Source organism: Protopterus annectens, chromosome 5.part0 (genome assembly GCF_019279795.1).
Source record: "Protopterus annectens isolate FY-2018-M chromosome 5.part0, PAN1.0, whole genome shotgun sequence".
Classification (NCBI taxonomy): Eukaryota; Metazoa; Chordata; order Ceratodontiformes; family Protopteridae; genus Protopterus; species Protopterus annectens.
The window spans coordinates 282,418,878-282,441,433 of record NC_056735.1 but is presented as its reverse complement, the minus strand read 5'-3'; the positions used below and the strand labels follow the sequence as shown (position 1 = coordinate 282,441,433).

At 44.2% G+C, this 22,556-nt stretch overlaps 1 protein-coding gene across 2 annotated transcripts in view; it reads right to left on the bottom strand.

Annotated features, from left to right (window-relative positions):
• Nucleotides 1-22,556, bottom strand: part of BCLAF3 (BCLAF1 and THRAP3 family member 3) — a 798,586-nt gene that overhangs the window by 621,601 nt on the left and 154,429 nt on the right. For both annotated transcript variants that reach the window (XM_044072262.1, XM_044072263.1), the window contains exon 4: nt 3,939-4,072. In XM_044072262.1, the coding sequence (XP_043928197.1) occupies nt 3,939-4,072 (134 nt within the window). The remainder of the gene's footprint in view (nt 1-3,938; nt 4,073-22,556) is intronic.

Here is a 22,556-nt window from a genome sequence, read left to right as displayed (position 1 = left end):
TTATCCAGGGGAGCATCCAAGAGTATGGCCCTAATATCATCAGGCAAAGTCTGTAGTCTTAACCATGAGTATCTTTCAAGGACCGAGGCAGAGGCTGCTGATCTGGAACAGGCTTCTGCAGCATCAAAGCTGCATCTAACTGAATGTCTTGTTACTTATGACAATGACATAAAGCTAGATATTTGAGCCTTAGAAAGTGAGTCAGAGATCTGCAAAAAGCTTGGTGACCCGAGTCAAAAGGGCCAAGGCATACTTGAGACATATGAGTCTGCTAATTTACTGCCCTTAAGGCCAAGGTAGCAGAAGTGTAAACATTTTTGCCAATGCGCTCCACTGCCTTACTGTCCTCATCGGTGGGAAGGGCAGAGGTGGAGGGAAGTAGTCTGGCTGGTTTATCTTCAAAAACTGAAATAGTGTCAGGATCTGCAACAAAGCATTTAATCAGGAATTTCAGCCCTTCAGGGGCCATATAGAACCTGTCAGGCCATCAAGGGGCAGGTGGTTGGCAATCAGGATTCACAGATGCTGCATGAAAGCATCCAAGAAGGCTGGTAAGATCGCAGGAATGGCAGAAGTAGCAGGGGTGTCCATCTCCAAGAGCTCACAGTAACTTTTTTTGGACCTCTGACACTTCAGAGGAATCCCACTTAAAATATTCTCTCATTTTGGAGATGGTCTCACCAAATACAGATCCAAAAGACAAACTAGGAATATCAAACCACGACAAGGAAACCAACTGCTGCTTGAAACCACTCGTTTATTTTGTCAAAACACAAGGTTTAGCACTTTCACTGCTTTGGTAGGAACTTCATCATAATCACTACAGCAAGTCCAAATGACCCTTAACCCCAGATCTCTTTTGAAGCTGTGGATGACAGCTAGAATAATGCAAATAGCTGTTTGAGGAGGTGGGCTTACAAAAAAGTGGAGACATAACCCGCACTGTCATTTTTATTCATCAACAGTTTTAAAACTTAAGAATTATGTTATTTACTGGAAGTCTTTTATACAGTTATGTGATTCTCTTTTTATACAGCCATGTGATTCTCTTTTTATACAGCCATGTGATTCTCTTTTTATACAGCCATGTGATTCTCTTTTTATACAATCATGTGATTTTTAATTTGATTCTCATTAGTTGTAATAGTATATTTAAATAGTTTTGTGTTTTAACATTGTTCTGATAAAGTTCCTAACATAGAAATGAAAGCGCTAAACCGTCTTTTCTGGCCAAATAAACAAGTGGTTTCATGCAGCAAGTGGTTTCCTTATCATGGTATGGTCTCATCAAAGGTGTGGTCCTCTCCTGGAGAGTCTGTCTTAGCAGAGTCCTCCTCTGGGGAAGAATACCCAAGCGGGGATGGCATCTAACACACAAAAAAGAGAATCCTCTGAAGAGGAGTCTGAAGAATCCTCAGCTTCAGGTTGGAGACTGTCCTCGAACAGAGGCCTGAGACTAACAAGTAGGGGACCAGGCAGTGGAGAAGCAGGCATAGCAGGCCTGAAGGCCATAAAAGCATTAAAAAGGCTCTGGGAAAAGGCCTTCCAGTCAGGTTGCCTTTCTGCAGAGGAGGAGACAGGTTTAGTCTTTTGCTTCTTTTTCAGGGAAGGCCTAGCGGGCGTAGGGCCTAGATTCTGTTTGCTCTGAAGCAGTGGAAGAGCCTGTATGGGCGGCTGTAACAAGCTGAGGTTCCCCCTCGTTATTGTCGGCAGACGTCTGTGAGACTTCCATGGACGTGCATTCTGTCGTAGGTCCTGTGGCCTCCTAAGTGGTACCCGCTATGCCTATATCAGCAGATTCCAAACATTCCTCCAGGCAAACGGCCACAGGAGGGACGCTGGGTGGAGGAAGTGCAGCAGCATGTTCGGGCATGGAAACTGTGACCTTTTTGGGTGGCTCTGTGGTCTGACTGGACAGCCTTTCCATTGCTAGCATCAAGCTTTTAAGATGCTGTTTTTCTACGTAAATATTAAAGGTGTGCAGAAGACTGCAGTGTGTCTTGGGTATGAAGGCCTGACAGATAGTGCAAGTTTGATGGTAGTGTGTTGGCCCTAGCCAGAAAAGGCAGAGCTCGTGGGCATCCTTATGGGGGGATCGGACATCTGCACCTGCACTTGCCTGTTTAGGTTCATGTCATCCAGAACAGGAATGCAGTGATAGAAAAGAATCAAAAAAACGGCCCCAATGAGATACTTATCTTTTAAATTCGGAGATCCGACGGCAGAAAGAGCTGATGTTCAACTCTCGGCACAGAAGTTCCGGGGAAAGGTACGTGCAGACATCACTTTTATGGCCCATGCACTCTCAGCCAATGTCAGACATCCCACATACCTAGCAGTGACTAGAAGCTTTTGTATACTGGCTAGACATTCAGGTAACTAGCAGAGGATAACCAAAGTGTTTTGAATACTGCAACATAACAATAAAAGGGCATAATCTGTTTGAAATGTGAGGGCATAATTTGATATGTTAGGGGTTGGTGCATTATGGGCAAGGGAGAAGCTTGAGAGCTTTTTGGTTACATGAGCTTTAGTAACAGCAGAACCCAACAATTGAGTTTAGGCTCCACCCACATGAATTTACAATGCAAACTTCCAGAGCTCCATTGGAAGGAACAAGTTAAGCAGTTAATTTGTGTTAAAACTAATGCACCTTAAAAGGGGTAAAATCTCATTCTGTCTACATGCAGCTGTTATAGCCACTGCGGCCTTCCCTCAGTAGTATTCCTAGTGGGTAGGTTTCAGTCTTTGTCTATGATCTGCCTATAGAATTCATCCTCACAAACTGTGCACAAACAATCTAGTCTCCAAAAATCTAGTCTCCAATGTAAAAATAAAATTGGATTAAGAGGTTTTTAGAGAGGGATATAATGTTGGCTTCATTAATGAAATTATGAATGAGATTCAGTTAAAATGACAAGAAAATTATAAACCTATTTTAAACAAGACCAACGTGGTATCAGAATTAGGTAGAATACATCCAAATACCATGAGTGAAGTAGCTATAAAAAGAGCCTTTCCCTTACCAATTTCTAAGGACATGGTTCTAATCAAAAACATTTTAAATGACAATTGGAAAATTATTTTAGGTAATAGACTTGTCAAATGTTTTAGGTGACAAATCAGTGTTTAACTACAAAAGTAAAAACTTGAAATCTATATTAGAAAGATGAAAATATGTAGAAATAACAGTTATTGTCTATGGAACTTTTAAGCGAGACACCTGTGAATTCTGTAAATATATTTCAGACTCATCAAATATTTACGGTAAAAGTTTTAAAGAAATAATTTGAGCCAAAGGTCATTTTACTTGCAATTCATGTGGGCTAGTGTACTTACCCCTCTTGTGAAACGTTACATTTTTTACACAGGAAAAACAACAAGAAAACTTTTCAAAAGAATACATGATCATATCACAGCTATTAAGAAATGTGATTTCTGTAATGCTTAAGCAAAATATGCCAATGAATGCATTGCTTTTAAGAAATTTACATTTTTTTGTATTACAAAAAGTTAAAATTGATGGGTTTTTGGGTGATACATTGCCATTCTAACAATGTTTTTTTATTTAACCCAGAGACTGTAAAAAAATCCAGTATCAAGCATAAATTTTATTTATTTATTTTTTATGTAATTATATTACGAATTATACAGGGTTATTTAAGGCACATTTAAACTGATGACAAGTCGATTTGTTGATTATTTTTATTGGAGCTGTTTAGTCTTGAGACTTTATATTTTTACATAATCAGAATGCATGAAACTACGCCTCTTTCTTTTTAAGTTCCAAGTGAATAAAGAACAAAAGAGGTAACTCAATCTGCAACTTGAACTCTTGTATTCCTGGTTTGACTCAATAAAAAAGTTTGTGTTTCATTCTTAAATGCATTCAAGAATAAAAATTACATTAAACTAAACAGCAGAGAAATACAAATTACCTTTCGGCTTCATGCTTATCAGGTTTCCTTCTACCTGGATGTCCATCATCATCATGCAGTCTTTCTTTTCTTCTCCTTTCAATATCATGTCGAAGATCATTTGGATCATCAATGGTTCCACCACTACTTGTAGCCTGTTGACAATTAAATGAAATTTCTAATAAATATTCAGAAATATCTTCTGTAAACTAACAAATGGACCGATAAATTCAATTTCTAATTGATTTTTAGAATCAAAAAAGTATGAAACAAATGAAATGCGCAGCGGTACCCTACAATGCCAATACACCAAACAGTGTTACTGACAGCTCTTGGGGATGTAACAAAGTACACACTTGAAGAAAGTACAACTCTACTGCTAAACTAAAGCAAATGCAGTATCCACAGAAAATGTAAGTGGGAACAGAGGAAAGACAGCAAAAGTGTAATACACTGTACAGGTGTGACTGAATTAGCATATCTTCGTGAGATATTTTCAGCATACTAACTCTTAATTCATTTCTCAGTCATGGCACCTTTGTACTTAAATGGAAAAAGAAAGAAGTAACTAAATAGAAGGGATACGATCACATCATATTCAGGAAGAAATCACGGAGCCCATATGCATGTAGATAAAAAAATATAAATGAAACATGGCTAACTAAACATCTAAATTTTAAATACTGAAATGCTTGAAATGATGCAACTGTGAAAAGCTTGCTCTGAATTGTACATAGTACATTTTCATACACAATAAACAGGTCCCCTTCCACATGCATCCTGATGAAATCTCTGTAGCTGTGACTAGGGCCGATTCAGAAAGGTTACCACAGTGTACATAGAGTGTAAACCTTGTGATAACCATCTCAGACTCAGGAAAAGCCCTACCAAAGTGCTTTAGCATGAAAAAGTGGAGCACCATGCTGGGCTGTCTCTGCTGATGTGCTAAACAGCAGCATAGCTAGGGTGGGGCGAAAGGTGCAACTGCCGCAGGAGCAAAGTGTTAAGAGGTGCTATCACCCATCCATCCCAATCGCTCTCTAGTACAACTGCATTTGCGGTCAAACCAGAGTACTGTAGCACACCGTGTGTGGCCTAAACTGTAGAAATTGCTTGCAGTTTAAATATCAAAAAGAATGTATTTACTTTTTAACTAAAACCTGAGCTCTGTAGCACTCCAGAGTATAAACTGTAGCAACTGTGTGCTACATTTGTAGAAAGCAGTTTTCTACAGTTTAAATGAAAAACTTTTTTATACATATATTTTTTTAAAAAAATGCAAGGAAGGAGGATTTGGGGCAGGGCACAGAAATGGGACCTGAGGAAGAGGTGGCTTGTCTGGTTGGTGAGACAGTAGAAGGAACACTTTCTCTTCACGTGGAAGAGCTTGAAATGTCTCAGAAGCCATGGATTGGGTACTGTCTGCAGGAATCACCCTACAAGTTTTGCAGAAGGTGTGTGTGTGTGTGTGTGTGTGTGTGTGTGTGTGTGTGTGTGTGTGTGTGTGTGTGTGTGTGTGTGTGTGTGTGTATACTTGAAGAGATGAGGGTGTTGGGTCCTAGTTGTTGGAACTGGCACTGGTTGAGCCAGCCATGCTTCTGGGGCTAAATACTAATGTGGCATTCCAGAGTAGGCATATACTAGACATGTTCTCCCCAGAAATGCCTTAAAGTAACAATACTGCTCATGTTCATGAACATGGCCAAAAGTTCACATTCATCCATGAAGGTACAGTGGAGCTGTATGTGACAGAATGAATGTGTGGATCTGGGAGGTCTTAGTAGGAAGGCTACTTAGGGTAAGCGTATATGCATGAGTGAATGGGTCTGTGAGGGCAAATGGGGTGCATGCGCGCGCGTGTGTGTGTGTAGATGGAGATTATACAAGAGTAGGGTGTGGGGACCTGTTACATCCCCAAACACCCCTACATCAATAAGTTAACACTGCAACACTTGGTGGGGGGGGGTTGGGGAACACCAGGGATACTCTATATAGTATGTCCTAAAGCCACTACACAGAGATTAAAACCCTGTACCCTCCCATGTCACACAGGATATTAGGCCTCTCAGCCATCATTAGATACAAGGGATACTTGAAAATACTACCAAAGAGTTTTGGAAAAAAAAAAAAATACAAAGTGCAGGGACCGGGTAAGTTTTGAACCCTGCACCTTTGATACAGAAAACATCAGCATCAACCTACTACACTAAATCAGTTAAGTGTAGACAGGATTATTTTAAATACTAATTAGTATGAAACCAATGTCTGTCATGATTCAGTGACTATAACCGTCTGTGACTTATAAGGGAAGGAGTACCTTATAACAGCAATGGCATGAGTATGTCTGTATGGGAGTGCTGGGGTACAATAGATAACACCAGGGTGAATATTTAAACTATTACAGGACTTAATGTAAAAGTACAGCACACTATGCAGTGTATGCACAGTGGTTTCATGATGTACGACGGCAGGGACAAAATAATATGAACTGACAATGGGGATGTTTTGTCAACTCAGGGACAGGTAATAGGTATTTCATTTAGTGTGTGTGTGTGTCTGTAACCTAACTTGAATGAGTGGGATGCCTGTGCCAGCATGATGCATGGGCCACTAATGCTGGCTACCACAGGAAAATGGGGAATTGCACTTGAGGTAGTTCAGGGCAATTCGGACATATACAAACTAGCCAATAATGAGGCCTTTCCTTGTTACTGCTAACATGCCTCGGAACCGCAAATTGTGTAAACACCCCCGTTTTTTTTTTTTTTTTTTTTTTACTGCATCTCTGTCATTGCTGGGTTTCTTTTTGAATTCCTGGGAAAGTGCAGTCTGCAAAACTCAAGTGTGATATTTATTAATGCATGTTATTAACGGTCAGAGGAGAATACATTTAAATTTGGCAAAAAACAAAAGGTTGTGAAATGTTAGTAATATCTGAAGTTACTTTATTTACATTTTTACTGCATTCTCTCTTCTGTTGGAGACTTTTGCAGCAGCAGGATGTCTACCAGTTTTACTACAGTTCTTTAAATGTTTTGGCTTCCTTGCAGATTATGTACTTTTTTCTAGCAGTTTAGATGGTGATCATTTTTCCCCATGCAGTTTACACAGTGACCAATGTGCGTGAAACTTGCCTATGTTTGCGAACAATCCTCTGTAAGCTCTAGGTGCCTTGAAACCTTGAGTACTGGTCAAAATTTTCACTTATGGCGCAAGATGGTTGCCATCTTTAAAATCCTGCTTGTGCTTAACAAATTTAAGCCTTGTGAAAGTTAGGGCATGAAGTTAGGATTTGAACTAAATGGTCTAGAAGGTACCAAAAGAGGCATGGCAGTGGGAAAAATATCTTGACATTACATGTGTTAATGGCAACACCTGTTGAAGCTAAACATTTGGTAGAACTTTGAGAGCAAAAACAAAAAAAAGTTGGACAAAAAATAAAAGGTTTATAATGAGCATCAAAATATATAACAAAAAAGAACCCAAAGTGATAACTGAAGATGATGGAGATGTGGTTTTGTAAGGGCACATCATTCCAAGTTTAGTAAAGCTGTGCCTGAGTAGCAGTTATAAGGTGAGGGATTTAAATAAAAATCAGAAAAAAAACAGAAATGACTAAAGTAAAGAAGAATTTAATAATCGCGTACTGATGGAGTGAGGCAGCCACAGGTGCCACAATGAAGTAGTCTGTTTAAATAAAAGAAATCAGACTGTAAACTTGTGGATAGGTAAGAGGGAATACACCATGCAAAAAAAATCAAGAATTCGTCCAAGCTGAACACTTCTAACAAGCACAAAAAGAATATGATGATGAAGATGTCACTTGTAGAAGATATTCACAATGAATCTAGAATGATCTAATATAGATCACTTGAGTCAGCTTAACATGATGAGATAGAACTATACGTTATGTATTTACCATAAAGTACAGTTTTGTACCTACCATAAATGTAGATGTTAGAGTGCTAATACAGCTGCAGTCATAACAGATGTGTTCTCCTGCCGTCAGGCGGGTCCTCGGTCGGCCGAATTCCAAAGTCTAGGTCCGGCATCGGTTGTCGTCGCTTCTTCCCTGACATCAGTGCGACAGGGGTATAAAAGAACCAGCCAACGCCATTTTCTTCAGTTTTTCTTGCCCTAGATGTCAGGTGCCCCCAGAAGGAAGGCAATACATAAATTTGTGTAATAAAGCAATGCCATATAATCAAAATACAGTAGTGCAAGCAAATACATCATGAATGAATACCCCAATCTGGTTGCATGAGGATATGTTAGCCAATAGGCCTGTCCCAAGAGGGGAAGGAGGGAGGGAAACCTGGACTTCAGCTGTATTAGCACTCGAACATCTACATTTATGGTAGGTACAAAACTGTACTATGTTCATCGTGCATACAGCTGCAGTCATAACAGATGGGTAGAATCCCAAAGCTAAGAAAGGGGTGGTAGGCACTAGGTGGAACTAGGAGAAGCCAGAATGCCATGCAAGACTGCAGTGGCAAAGCCCGCTCTAGATTTGGAGTATAGTGGAAGGTGGTAGTGCTTGGAGAAGGTATGCACAGAACTCCAAGTGGCTGCTTCTAAAATATCTTTGGTAGGAACTCCTCTGAGAAAGGCTGCAGAGGTTGCCGTGGCCCTTGTGGAGTGAGATCTGATGCCTGTAGGTACAGTTTTGCCATGAAAAGAATAGCAAAGGTGTATGCAGTGGGCTATCCATTTTGAGATCGTCTATTTGGCAATTGGCTTTCCTTGAGCTCTTATAGCATAGGACACAAAGAGCTGTTCTGATTTTCTGAAAGGCTTTGTTCTGTCCAAATAATAACGCAGTTGTCTGTGGATGTCCAAGGAATGTAGTAATCTCTCCCCTTTGTTTTGAGGATTAGGATAAAAGGTAGGTAAGTGTATGGCCTGATTCAAAGCTACCCTGGATACCACTTTTGGCATAAAGGACGGGTTGGTTCGTAATGAAACTCTGTCCTGACGGAAGATGATAAAAGGCTGCACAGCCATGAGAGCTTGTAGTTCTGAAACTCTACGAGCTGAGGTAATAGCCAGAAGGAAAGCTGTTTTCCAGGACAAATATTGCAAATCTGATGAGGCAGCTGGCTCAAAAGGAGGCAAGGTCAGTTTTTCCAGAATGAAATTGAGATCCCAAGCAGGTATTGGTTGTTTCCTTGGGGGTTTTAGATTCTTAGCCCCTCTGAGGAACTGTCTTAAGAGGGGTTGAGAGAATAAGGGTGGATCAGTGTTGTATTCTGCAGAAATGGCTGAGGCATGGATTTTGGAGGAGGAGAATGAAAGTCCACTGCTTAGCAGCTCAGCTAGATACTGTAATATTTGAGGTAAATTCAGTTTTCCAGGATCCTGGCCCTTTTTCTCATTCCAGACACTAAACCATTTCCATTTTGCGGAGTAAGCTTTTCTAGTAGACAGCCTTCTGGCCTCCAAAATGACATCCTGCACCTCCTTGGAGAGTAGGGTCTGTTGTGATGCTAAGGAATCTTCCATGCGGCTAGATTGAGTGTTTTTAGCTGACTGTGAAGAGTTTTGAAGCTGTGCTGAGTCAGGAGAAGAGGCATTAGAGGCAGGGTCCATGGTGGGGAATGCGTCAGACTCCTCAGGAGTGGGTACCAGTGCTGTCTTGGCTAGTCTGGAGCAATGAGAATCATCTTTGGTCTGTCTGCTCTGGTTTTCAATAGAACTTTGGGCAGCAGAGGAAGAGGTGGGAAGGCATAAACTGTCATTGACGTCCAACTGAAAGAGAGAGCGTCCACTCTCCAGGCCTTTGGATAAAAAATCCTTGAGCAGAATTTTGTCAATTGGTGATTTTTGTGGGAGGCAAAGAGATCTATGTCTGGCCTTCCCCATGCTTGGATTATCTCTGTAAAATCTTGAGGATGCAACTTCCATTCGTGTGGATCTGTCATATTTCTGCTTAGGTTGTCTGCCAGAGTGTTTTCCTTGCCTGGCAAGTATTGTGCTTGTAGCTCAATTTGTAAGTCCATGGCCATGTTCCAAAGTGACATGGCCAGTCTGCATAGGGGGTATGAATGTGTTCCTCCCTGTTTGTTTATGTACCACATTACTGTGGTGTTGTCCGTTCTTATCAATAGTTGACCTGGTTGCAGAAGGTCTTTGAAAGCTATAATAGCATTTATTACTGCTAGCATTTCCTTTTGATTGATGTGAAGGTGCTTTACTTTTTGGGACCATTTGCCCTGAATGCACCGATCTGTCATGTGCACCCCCCAGGCATAGTCCGAGGCGTCTGTTGTGAAGACTTGATTTGCTTGAGGCTTGCTGAATGGGAGACCTGTGTTTGTTTGGCATGCTTCAGCCCACCACAGAAATTCCTTTTGAAGACATGGAATTAGTGGTATTATTGTTTCCAAACTGTGGCTGTGTTGAGACCATAGGTTTTTCAGGTACCATTGAAGTTTCCTCATATGCAGCTTTGCACATGGGATTAGTAAGATGCAAGATGCCATGAATTCCAGAGCCTGCAGGATTTTCCTTGCAGTCAGCCTGGTGCAATTTGCTAGTGCTCTGAAGTATTGAGTTAGTTGCCCCTGCTTCTCTGGCGTGAGGTAGACCATCTGGGTGTTTGTGTCCAAGTTGGCACCCAGGAAAATTATTTCCCGAGAGGGTATTAGCCTTGATTTCTTTTTGTTGACTGTGTATCCCAGAGAATTCAACAACATTATTACATAAGCCAGATGTTTCAGAAGAATGTCCTTGCTGTCCACTTGGATCAGGCAGTCGTCCAAATAGGGGTATATTTGTATCCCTTGAAGTCTGCAGTAGGCAATTACTGATGCCAGGCATTTCGTGAATACTCTGGGCGCAGTAGATAAGCCAAAGGGCAATGCAGAGAATTGATAATGGGTTGAACCTGCAAGAAATCTGAGGTATCTTCTGCAATTTTGTCTGATTGGGACATGCAGGTATGCCCCCTTGAGGTCCAATGTTACCAGCCAAGACTCCTTGCCCAGCATGGGAAGAAGCTGCTGTAGAGTGAGCATCTTGAATTTTGGTACGAGTAGAAATGTGTTTAGGATGGATAGGTCCCAAAATAGGTCTCCAATCTTTTCCCTTCCTTGGTACCAGGAATAGCCTGGAATAAAAACCTTGACGTTGTTCGTGCGTAGGTACCTCTTGAATAGCTTTCATGTCTATGAGATCTGTAATTTGTCTCTGTGTGTCTGCCCTTTGATTGTGTGGCAGGTTTGGCATGCCTCTCATTTTTGGAAGGGTGTGAAAATGGAATCTGTAGCCTCTGTTTATAATGTCCAGGATCCATTTGTCTTTTGTGACAATATGCCAATTCTTTGAAAATAATGCCAGTTTTCCACCTAAGGGTGCTGCCACTTGAGTCTTGCTTGGCATGCAAAGGGGAAAGTCATTGGGCTTGCTTTCTGAATGGTTGCGAGTTATCCTCAGCACCTCTGTGTAGGTGCTTGCCATTGTCTGCCTCTGAACGATCCTTGGGATTGCCCTCTGCCCCTCGGGCGCCTGTATCTACCTCTTTGGGGTCTGTCCGTGGCTGGAAAGGACCAATTTTTGGAAGGCCAACTTCTACTGAAACGTGGGGGTTGTACCTGTAGAAAATCTTTCACAGTTTGCATTGATTTAGCCTTTTCCTCCATTTTCCTTAATACCTCCTCAGCATTAGTACCAAATAATACATCCTTTTGTAGAGGGACATCTAGTAATTTAGCTATGACATGATCTGGCAAGGTTTGTTCCTTGAGCCAGGCATGTCTACGTATGACTGATCCTGTAACAGCAGCTCTACATGAGGCCTCTAGAGCATCAAAACCACATTGTAAGGTATGTTTACCCACTTGTTCTGCACTATGCATCAAATCCTGCAACTCCTTCAAGTCTGGCTGTTCAGGTTGTGACATTTTACTTTACAATTGTGATAACAAAAACTGTTGGTACTTTAGCATATGCAACGGACAGTTTAATGCCCTCATGGTTAAGGTAGCTGAGGTATATACCTTTTTTCCCCACCTTTCTAAGGATCTGGAATCTCTCTCGGAAGGTAATGGATTTTTAGCAGTGGAGGCCTTAATTCCCTTGGGGCCCTGGGAGATGGTTTCTGGGTCAGCAGCATGGCTTTTGTATAGAAATTTATGTGAGTCAGGAACCCTGTAGTACCTGTCAGGCTTGACTGGGGCTGGAGGTAGAGAATCCGGGTTAAGGCAGGCCTCCGAGTACACATCATCTAGTATGTCCAAGACAGGAGTTATAGCCAGAGGCCTGTGCTGAGGTAGCAAGAGAAATTCCCTAAGCCTTTTCTTGGAATCTGAATAATCTTGGCCTTCCCAGTGGAAGTGTTCTCTTAAGGTATGCAAAGTTTCCCCAAATGAGTAATCCTCTGGGGGGGATACAGAGGGAATGGACTCCTCTGCATCAGAGTCTTCAAAAGGGGAGTAAGAATGTTCCTGATCATCAGTGTGCTCTGAAATAATGGAGCCCTGATCAGAGGAGGGGGATTCTTCCTCCACTCCGGGCCTTTTGTCTGGGGGAGGATGAGAACCCCTGATGAGAGTAATTAAATCCTCAGCCATTTTAAGCATCTGTTTTTTAGGCATGGGGCCTAGAGATGGGCCCTGTGTAGCTTGTCTCTTAGAATGCATGGCTGCTTTAGACTTAGTGAAAGCCTTGATGGAAAAAGAAGAGGAAGGTCTGAAGACACCTTGAGAGGAGGTGGACCTGTCCACATTTTGAGATTCACTGCCAAGAGTGGCTTCGGTATCTGTAGTCGGGGTGTGGGCCGAGGAGCCTGCGACCTCGGGCACAGGAGACACCGCCAATGAAGTGTCGACGGTAGTCAGGGGCTGCATAGACGCCTCGCTGAGAACCGGACCACGTGTAGTCGGCTTTGGAGTGGTGTCGGTAGAGGCCGCGGACTTCATGTGTCGGTCCTTATCTTTGCGCTTTTTAGACAAAACTGGAGTCGGAGTATCCGACGACATAATATAGTTAAATGTTTTGCCAAAATAATGCTGGGCGAACTCCGCCCGATGCTTAATGGTGCGTTTGTTGAATGTAGCACAAAAGCGACAGACCGAGACGCCGTGGTCTGGGCCTAAACAGGGAATACAGAAGGAATGGAAATCCTTATGCAGTATTTGCTTCCCACATGAAATACAATTATTAACTTTGTCTGACATCGGTCTGAGGCAAGAAAAGTTTCCCCAACAGGGTACTTAGCTTTCAAGAAGACTTCGGTTGCAAAATTTTCGTAATTTCAGGAGCTGGCCGACCGGCACTTGCGAACTGCTTCTGCTTCGGGCACCGCGCGGCAAGAAAGACTGAAGAAAATGGCGTCGGCTGGTTCTTTTATACCCCTGTCGCACTGACGTCAGGGAAAAAGCGACTACAACCGACGCTGGACCTAGACTTTGGAATTCGGCCGACCGAGAACCCACCTGACGGCAGGAGAACCCATCTGTTATGACTGCAGCTGTATGCACAATGAACATCTTGGCATTTGTGTCCATTTTCATTCTTCCTCACACATGGGTTCGGATCCGAACCTCATATCACACACTGCCACATACATCAGACTTGGATCCAGCTCTCAAGATCCTCCCTCTACCATAATGCCCTATTCCATCCCCATTGCCTCATATCACATTTGCTGCCTAATCTTCCACTTGACAAGAAAGACAAAAACAGACAAAAGAAAAGACAGGGCTCACACAGTACAGTTGTGTACACTTACCATAAATGTAGATGTTCGAGTGTATTCACTATCGTAGTCATAACATTTGGGTTATCCCTGCCAGCGTAGCCCTCAGTCGGCACGAATACCAGAGGGTAAGTATTTCTGCGTCAGTTGCCATCGCTCTAGGACTGACATCAGGTCATCAGTGGTATAAAATAAGGCAGCCAATGCCATTACATCAGTTCTTCTTGCCCTGTCAGGAGCCCCCAAGAGGGAGCTAGGTTATGGTGGAAGACCACCACAGTAGAAAGTAAATACCAAAAATTCCTTGTAGGGACAGAGACACACACACAGAGTGAGAAACTGAGAGAGAGAGAGAGAGACAAGGGGGATGGAAACCAGGACTGCAACAGTGAATACACTCTAACATCTACATTTATGTTAAGTGCACACAACCGACCGAGGGCTGCCTGAGGCAGGACAACCCACATGTTATGACTGCAGTTGCATTCTTGAAGGACATCTGAGAGAGAGAGAGAGAGACAAGGGGGATGGAGGGATGGAAACCAGGACTGCAACAATGAATACACCCTAACATCTACATTTATGTTAAGTGCACACAACTGTACTATGTTCTTCGTGTTTCACTGTTGCAGTCATCACATTTGGGTTGATTCCCAAAGCTGTAGAAAAGGGTGGAGGCAGTCAAGAAGACTGGAGGCTGGCTACGATGCCCTGCAAGACTGTGGTGGCAAAGCCTGCCCTGGATTTGGAGAAGATAGGCAAGGTGGTAATGCTTGGTGAAGGTATGAACATATGTCCATGTTGCAGCCTCCAGGATGTCCCCAGCGGGGACCCCTCTGAGGAAAGTTGCACAGGTGGAGGTTGCTCTGGTAGAATGTGTCCTGACCCTCTTGGGGGGAGGTTTCCCATGCTGTTTGTACCAGAAATGGATGCAGTGTGCTATCCATTTTTTTGCTTGGATATGGCCTTGAACTCTGCTCCTGTAGCAAAGCTGACTAACAACTGATCAGTCTTTCTAAATGATTTAGTCTGGTCTAGGTAGAATTTGAGCCGTCTGTGCACATCTAGAGAGTGCAGAATCCTTTCCCCTGGTTTTGTGGGTTAGGGAAAAAGGTGGGTAAATGAACGGATTAGTCGAGAGCCACACTGGACACCACTGTTGACATGAAGGATGGGTTAGTCCTGAGGGAGATGCTGTCAGCATGGAAATGATGAAGGGCTCTACAGCCTTAAGTGCTTGTAGCTCGGATACTCTTCTAGTTGAAGTGAAGGCTAGAAGCAAGGCTGTCTTCCAAGAGAGAAACTAAAGTACAGTTTTGTACCTACCATAAATGTAGATGTTTGAGTGTATACACTGCTGCAGTCATTACACTTGGGTTAGTTATCCTGCCGTCAGGCGGTTCCCCGGTCGGCCTGAGTTCCAAAGTCTTGGTCCGGCTTCGGTTGCTGTCGCCTCCTCCCTGACGTCAGTGCGACAGGGGTATACAAGATGCAGCAGACGCCATTTTCTTCAGTTTTTCTTGCCCCAGATGTCAGGTGCCTCTAAATAGGTAGGCAATTCCAATTGCTAATAAAACATACATAATAAAAACAAAAAACAACTTACAGTTACCAGCAAATACTCCCCACAGGTAGTAAGGGTAGAAGACAGAGGTACGTACCAGCCATTAAGAGGGGAAGGAGGGAGGGTAACCTGGACTGCAGCAGTGTATACACTCGAACATCTACATTTATGGTAGGTACAAAACTGTACTATGTTCATCGTGTTACACTGCTGCAGTCATTACACTTGGGTAGAATCCCAATGCTGAGGAAGAGTGGCTGGTTCTATAAGGCATTAGGGGTAGCTATAAGGTCCTACAGCATTGCAGTGGCGAAGCCAGCTCTGGATTTAGAGTATAGAGGCAGATGGTAATGCTTGGTGAAGGTATGTACAGAACTCAAAGTTGCTGCTTCCAAAATATCCTTGGTTGGTACTCCCCTGAGGTAGGCAGTTGAAGTGGCTGTTGCCCTGGTGGAGCGAGATCTAATGCTGCTAGGTACAGGTTTTCCATGGCATGTGTAGCAGAAACGTATACAATGTCCTATCCATTTTGAAATGGTCTGTTTTATTTCTTTGACTTTAAAGGAGGCTTAGACTTAGCTGAGGGTTTAATGCTTAACTGAGTAGGTCTGAAGACACCCTCTGTAGCTGTGGGTTGCTCAGCTACTCCGGATCCCTGTGAAAGGTTAGTCTCGGTAGGCTGAAGAACTTGTGCGTCCGAAGGCCCAGCCGTCTCCACGTGGGAGTCAGAGGCGGCTTGTGGTTTTACAGAAGCGGTCGTCAGGGGCTGCGAAGGCGCCTCGCTGAAAACCGGAGAACCGGTGACTGGCCTAGAAGAGGCTTCATAGTCAGTTTTGGGCCTCGGATGCCTATCCTTGTCTTTGTGCTTTTATGTATTCCGGTCGGAAGTTCCGAAGGCATGGTATAATTGAATTTTCTACCAAAATAATGTCAGGCAAAATCAAACCGACGTTTAATAGTGCGCTTGTTAAACCTAGCACAAAACCAACAACCAGTGACGTTGTGGTCAGGGCCTAGACATGGGATACAATAGGAATGGAAATCCTTATGAGGTATCTGCTTCCCACAAGAAATACAGTTATTAACTTTTACTGACATCGGTCTGAGGCAAGAAAAAGTTTCCCCAACGGGGTACTTGGCTTTGTAGAAGACTTCGGTTCTGGATTCGGAATGAAAATCTCAGGAGACGGCCGACTGGCACTTGCAAACTGCTTTTGCTTCGGGCACCGCGCGGGAAGAAAGACTAAAGAAAATGGCGTCGGCTGCATCTTATATACCCCTGTCGCATTGACGTCAGGGAGGAGGCGACAGCAACAGACGCCGGACCAAGACTTTGGAACTCAGGCCAACTGGGGAACCACCTGATGGCAGGATAACCCAAGTGTAATGACTGCAGAAGTGTAACACAATGAACATCTCTGCTGAAGCTGCTGGTTCAGGGGGGGGGGGGGGGGGCAGGGTGAGCTTTTCCAACAAAAAGTTTAGATCCAAAGCTGGGGCAGGTGTTCTTCTGGGTGGTCTCAAATTGTTAGCCCCTCTCCGAAACTGTTTGATAAGAGGGTGGGAGAAAAGAGGTGTCTCCGTGCTGAAATGAGCAGAGATGGCAGAGGCATGAATTTTATTAGAAGAGAAGGATAGACCCCCATGCAGGTCATCCAGGTAGTCCAGGATGAGAGGTAGGGAGGGCTGTGCCGTTCCAGCTCCCTTAGCCTGGATCCAGGTGCAAAACCTTTTCCACTTGTCAGCATAAGACTTTCTAGTGCTAGGGCGTATGGCCTCACATATAGAACTTGTTTGCTTAAATTGGCAGCTTGTAAAGTGGTCAGGGAATAAGCCAGGCTGCCAGGTTGAGGGTCTGCAATTGGGGATGCATGAATTCTCCATTCCTCTGGATCAGGAGTGTTGGGATCTGAGGGAGATGCCATTGGTGGCAGGAGTGACAGGTTGTGCAGCAGTGGGTACCAGTGCTGGCATGGCCAGTCTGGGGCAATCAGGATTGTCCTCGGTTTTTCCTCCCATATTTTCAGCAGTACCCTTGAAATGAGCAGTAGAGGGGGAAATGCATAGACAGAGAGGTTGACCCACTGGAAGGCTAGAGCATCCACTTTCCAGGCCTTGCTGTGAGGTTCCCTGGTGCAGAATTTGCTGAGCTGATGGTTGGAGTGAGAAGCAAAGAGGTCGACCTTCGGGGTGCTCAATTTCGGGGTTACAAGGGTGAAGGTTCTTTGGACTAGCTGCCACTCGTGTGGGTCCAGATTTCTGCTTAAGTGGTCTGCCAGAGAGTTTAGAGAGCCTTGCAGGAATTGTGCTAACAAGTGTAGTTGCATGGCTGAGGCATTGTGCCAAAGGGTCATGGCGAGCCTGCACAGAGGGTACGAGTGAGTCCCTCCCTGCTTGTTGATATACCACATCACAGTGGTGTCTGTTTCGAAAAGTAGAGGCCCTGGGGAGAGTAGGGGTCTGAAGGCAGTCAGAGCGTGCTGAACAGTTAATATCTCTTTTTGGTTGATGTGCAGATTTATTTGATTTGGGCTCCATTGGCCCAGAATGCACCTGCCGTCCAGGTGTGCACCCCAGGCATAGTCTAATGTGTCTGTGGTGAGGGTCTTGGCGACTTGGGGTTGTGAAAAGGGAAGTCGTTTGTTGTGGCAGCATGCTGCTGCCCACCAAGGAAAATCTTTCCTTAAACAATGCATCATTGGTACAAGAGTTTCCAGGTCTTGGGAATGCTGAAACCAAAGGCTTTTTAGGTACCACTGTAGTTTCCGCATATGCAGTCTGACATATGGAATGAGTAGAATGGAAGAAGCCATGAATCCTAGAGCTTGCAGGATTTTCCTTGCGGATAACTGGTGTCTGGTGGCTAGTTGAGAGAAGTAGGCTGTCAGGCAGGTTTGTTTTTCTGGTGTAAGGAATGCCATCTGGGATGCTGTGTCCAAGCTTGCTCGCAGGAATACACTTTTTTGTGTGGGTACTAGCTTGGATTTCTTTTCGTTGACAGGAACAGGATACTCCAGCGAGGTCAGAAGGTCCTTTACAAAGGTCAGGTGCTTTTAGCAGCTTTTCCTGACTGTCTGCAAAGTATGGGTAAATTTGAATACTTTTTTGTCTGCAAAAAGCACTGGCAGGAGCCAGACATTTTGTGAAAACTCTGGGAGCAGTGGATAAGCCAAAGGGAAGTGCAGAGAACTGAAAGTGCAGTGATCCTGCCCTGAAACGTAGGTATTTCCTGCATGATTCCCTGATGGGGATGTGTAGGAAGGCCTCTTTTAGGTCTAGGGTGGCTAACCAAGCATCCTTGGACAGCATAGGTAGGAGTTGCTGGAGGGTGAGCAATCTGAATTTTGGTATCACTAGAAAGGTGTTTAGAATGGATAGATCGCAGATGGGGCGCCATGTGCTCTCTTTTCTGGGTACCAGGAAGAGTCTGGAGTAGAAACCTTAGCCTATCTGTTCTGCAGGAACATGTTCTACTGCCCGGAGAGAGCAGTGAACGGACTTGCTTTTTGGCCTCTGCCCACTGGTTTGTGGGAAGATCTGGGAACCCTTTTGGGGTTGGTCGAGTGTGGAAGTAAAATCTGCATCCCTGGGACACTATGTTGAGGACCCAGCGGTCGTTGGTAATGGTGGTCCAGGTGCTTGCGTGTAAGGAGAGTTTTCCTCCTAGAGGCAAGAGCAGTTGGGCAGAGGGAGGGGGAGGATGTGTAAAGTCATTGTGAGTTCTTACCATGATGGTGTGGCTTAGTACTCCCTGGCTTTGAAGAGTAGGAACGCCATTGCTTAGATCTCTGCATTCCCTGGGGCTGCTGTATGGGAGGCCTGCTTCCCCAGGGTCTGGGTTGAGCTGACATGGAGGGTGCAGGAAAGGACCAGTGCTTGTAAGGGCAATGCCTACTGAACCTCAGTGGCTGGACCTGCAAAAAGTCTGTCTGCACAGACTTAGCTTTTTCTTGCACCTTTATTAAAACTTCTCCTGCTTTGGTGCTAAACAGATTGTCCTCCTCCAGAGGTGCGTCCAATGATTTTGATTTTACATGGTCTGGCAAGGTCTGTTCCTTAAGCAAGGCATGCCTGCTGAGCACAGAACCTGTGACTGCTGCCCTGCAGGAAGATTCTAGGGCATCAAACCCACACTGCAAGGTATGCTTGCTGACTTGGCTTGCAGAGTGCATAAGCTCCTGTATTTTTTTATTTTCTACAGTCAGGGAAGGTAGATAATTTTTGCTTAATAAGTTCCATGGTATGTTGCTGGTATTTCAGCACGTGGAACTGACAATTTAATGCTCTAATGGCAAGAGTTGCTGAGGTGTATGCTTTTTTATCCAGTCTGTCTAAAGCTCAGGAATCCCTGTCCGAGGGGGTGGTATTCGTAGCTGTAGTGGCTTTTATTCCTTTAGGTCCTTGGGAGATGGCCTCTGGGTCAGCAGTAAGATTTTTGAAAATAAATTTGAGAGAGTAAGGGACTCTGTAGTACCGGTCAGGTTTTCTGGGAGCAGGAGTAAAGTATCAGGAGTTAGACTGGACTCCATAAAGACATCATTCACAACATCCAGAACAGGAGGGATGGCTAAGGGTCTGTGCTGTGGTAAGTCTAAAAATAAACCAAGTCTTTTTTTGGACTGTGGATAATCCTTGCATTCCCAGTGGAAATGCTCTCTCAAAGTATTTAGGGTTTCACCAAAAGAAAAATCTTATGGGGGGAGGCAGAAGGAATGGATCCCTCTGCATCAGAGCCCTCATATGCAAATAAGGGGATGTTTTCATAATCAGAAACCTGAGTCGTCGGACTCTTGGTCAGATAAAGCTGCTGGGGACAAGTCTCTTCTTTTAGCAGAGGAAGGCTGGCTTCCCCTAATCAGCATGATCCGGTCTTCTGCCATTTTAAGCATCTGTGATTGTGGCAAGGAAGCAGGCGCTTGAGTTTGGGTCATAGGTCTTTTAGGCGTAGCTCGTACTCTTGGCCTTAGAAACATGGTAGTTTTAGAAAGAACTAGAGAGGCAAAAGAAATAGTGGGTTTGTGTAGAATATTGGTAGTGCGAAGAACTTCCTCAGAAGCTGGTGCCTGCACAGCGGCTCCGGGTCCATCCAAGGTAGAGACATCCGCAGGTTCCGTAGTCAGAGTCTTGCGGCATACCAGACTCTGAATGGGTCTCAGTAGCAGCCTGCGAATCCATCGAAGTGGGAATCAGCGGCTGTGAAAGCGCCTCACTGCGTACCAACGAACTGGCAACTAGCATAGTCAGCAGTTTTGGACCTGTGCTGTCCGTCTCAGTCTTTATCCTTACGTTTTTTCAGAAGATCAGTAGTCGGATGGCTTACCGAAGCCATTTCAGAATACGGAGATCAAGAACGAAAGTATTTAGCTACAATAAGGGCCCGATGATGAATAGTTTGGGCATTGAACAAAGCACAAACCGACAGCGAGGTACATCGTGGTCTGGGCCTAAAAAGGTGACGCAGTAAGAATGGAAATCTCGGTCTAGTATTTGCATTCCACAGGCGAGACAATTGTTAACTTCTTCTGACATCGGTTAGAGGAAGAAAAAGGGATCCCCAATGGAGTACTTAGTTTTAGAAGACTTCAAGATGATTAAATTTTGGAAACGAAAACTCAGGTAGTGTCTGACCGGCACTTGCGCGAACAACTGCTGCTTCAGGCTCCTTGGCAGGAAAGATTGCTGTAATGGCATCAGCTGCCCGTTTTTATACCACTGACGTCAGTCCTGAAGCGACAGCAACTGAAGCAGAAATACTTAGCCTCTGGGTTTCGGGCCAACTGAGGGCTACCCCTGGCAGGATAACTCAAGTGTGATGACTGCAACAGTGAAACATGAAGAACATCAGTGAAATACAAAGAGCATCTCTGCATTCCCTGTGGCTGCCATCTGGGGGTCTGATTCCCCGGCATCTGGGCTGGACTGGCTTAGTGGGAACGGGAAAGGACAAGTGCTTGGTGGGACAATGCCTGCTGAACCTGGGTGGCTGGACTTGTAAGAAATACTTAATTGTCTGCATAGATTTTGCTTTTTCTGACATCTTTAAGGCCTCTGCTGCCCTTGTGCTAAATAAGTTGTCTTTGTGCAAGGGGCGCATCCAACAATTTATGTTTGACATGGTCTGGCAAGGGCTGTTCCTTAAGACATGCATGTCTTCTAATGACAGATCTGATGACTGCTGCCTTGCAAGAAGCTTCTAGGGTGTCAAAACCCCAGTGCAAGGTGTGCTTATTTACTTGACTTGCAGAATGCATCAACTCTTGTAACACTCTAGATTCTACACAAGCAGGAAAGAAATACATTTTTTGTTTGAGGAGTTCCAGGGTATGTTGCTGAAATTTTAGCATATGGAACTGACAATTTAGTGCCCTAACAGCAAGAGTAGCTAAGGAGTATACTTTTTTTTTTTTTTTTTTACCATAGCTGTCTAGTGCTCGGGAATCCCTATTTGAGAGGGTGGGATTCTTAGCAGATGTTACTTTAATCCCTTTAGGCCCTTGAGAACTTACCTCAGGGTCAGCAGTAAGATTTTTAAAAAGCAATTTGTGTGTCAGGGACTCTATAGTACCGGTCTGGTTTTCTGGGTGCAGGAGGGAGGGTGTCAGGACTCAAGCTGGATTTCAGGAAAACATCCTCCACAACATCTGGGACCGAGGGGATGGCCAAGGGTCTGTGCTGTGGAAGAACTAAGAATTCAGAGACTCTTTTTAGACTGAGGTTAGTCCTGACTCTCCCATTGGAAATGCTCCCTTAAGGTAAGAAGGGTTTCCCCAAAGGAAAAATCCTCTGGGGGAGAGGTGGAAGGGATGGAATCCTCTGCATCAGAATCCTCGTAAATAGAGAGGGGTTGCATGTCTTCATATTCAGATGCATCAGAGTCACCTGACTTGTTCAGACAAAAAGTACAGTTGTGTACCTACCATAAATGTAGATGAGTGTATTCACTGTTGCAGTCATTACAATTTGGGTTATCCTGCTGGCAGGCTACCCGCAGTCGGCCTGCATTCCAAAGTCCTGGTCCGGCGTCGGTTGCTGTCGGCTCCTCCCTGACCTCAGTGCGCCAGGGGTATAAAAGATGCAGCAGACACCATTTTCTTCAGTTTTTCTTGCCCCAGACGTCAGGTGTCCCCTAAAGGATAGGCTAAATTATGCCAATAAGCATGCATGCACTAAAGTAAACTTTTCCTTCATCTACAAGCAAATACATCACATACGTTGTATAGAACAGAGAAGTACAGATAAGTTCCAGCAAAGGAAAGGGGGATGGTGGATGGGTAATCTGGACTGCAAAAGTGAATACACTCGAACATCTACATTTATGGTAGGTACACAACTGTACTATGTTCATCGTGTTTCACTGTTGCAGTCATTACAATTG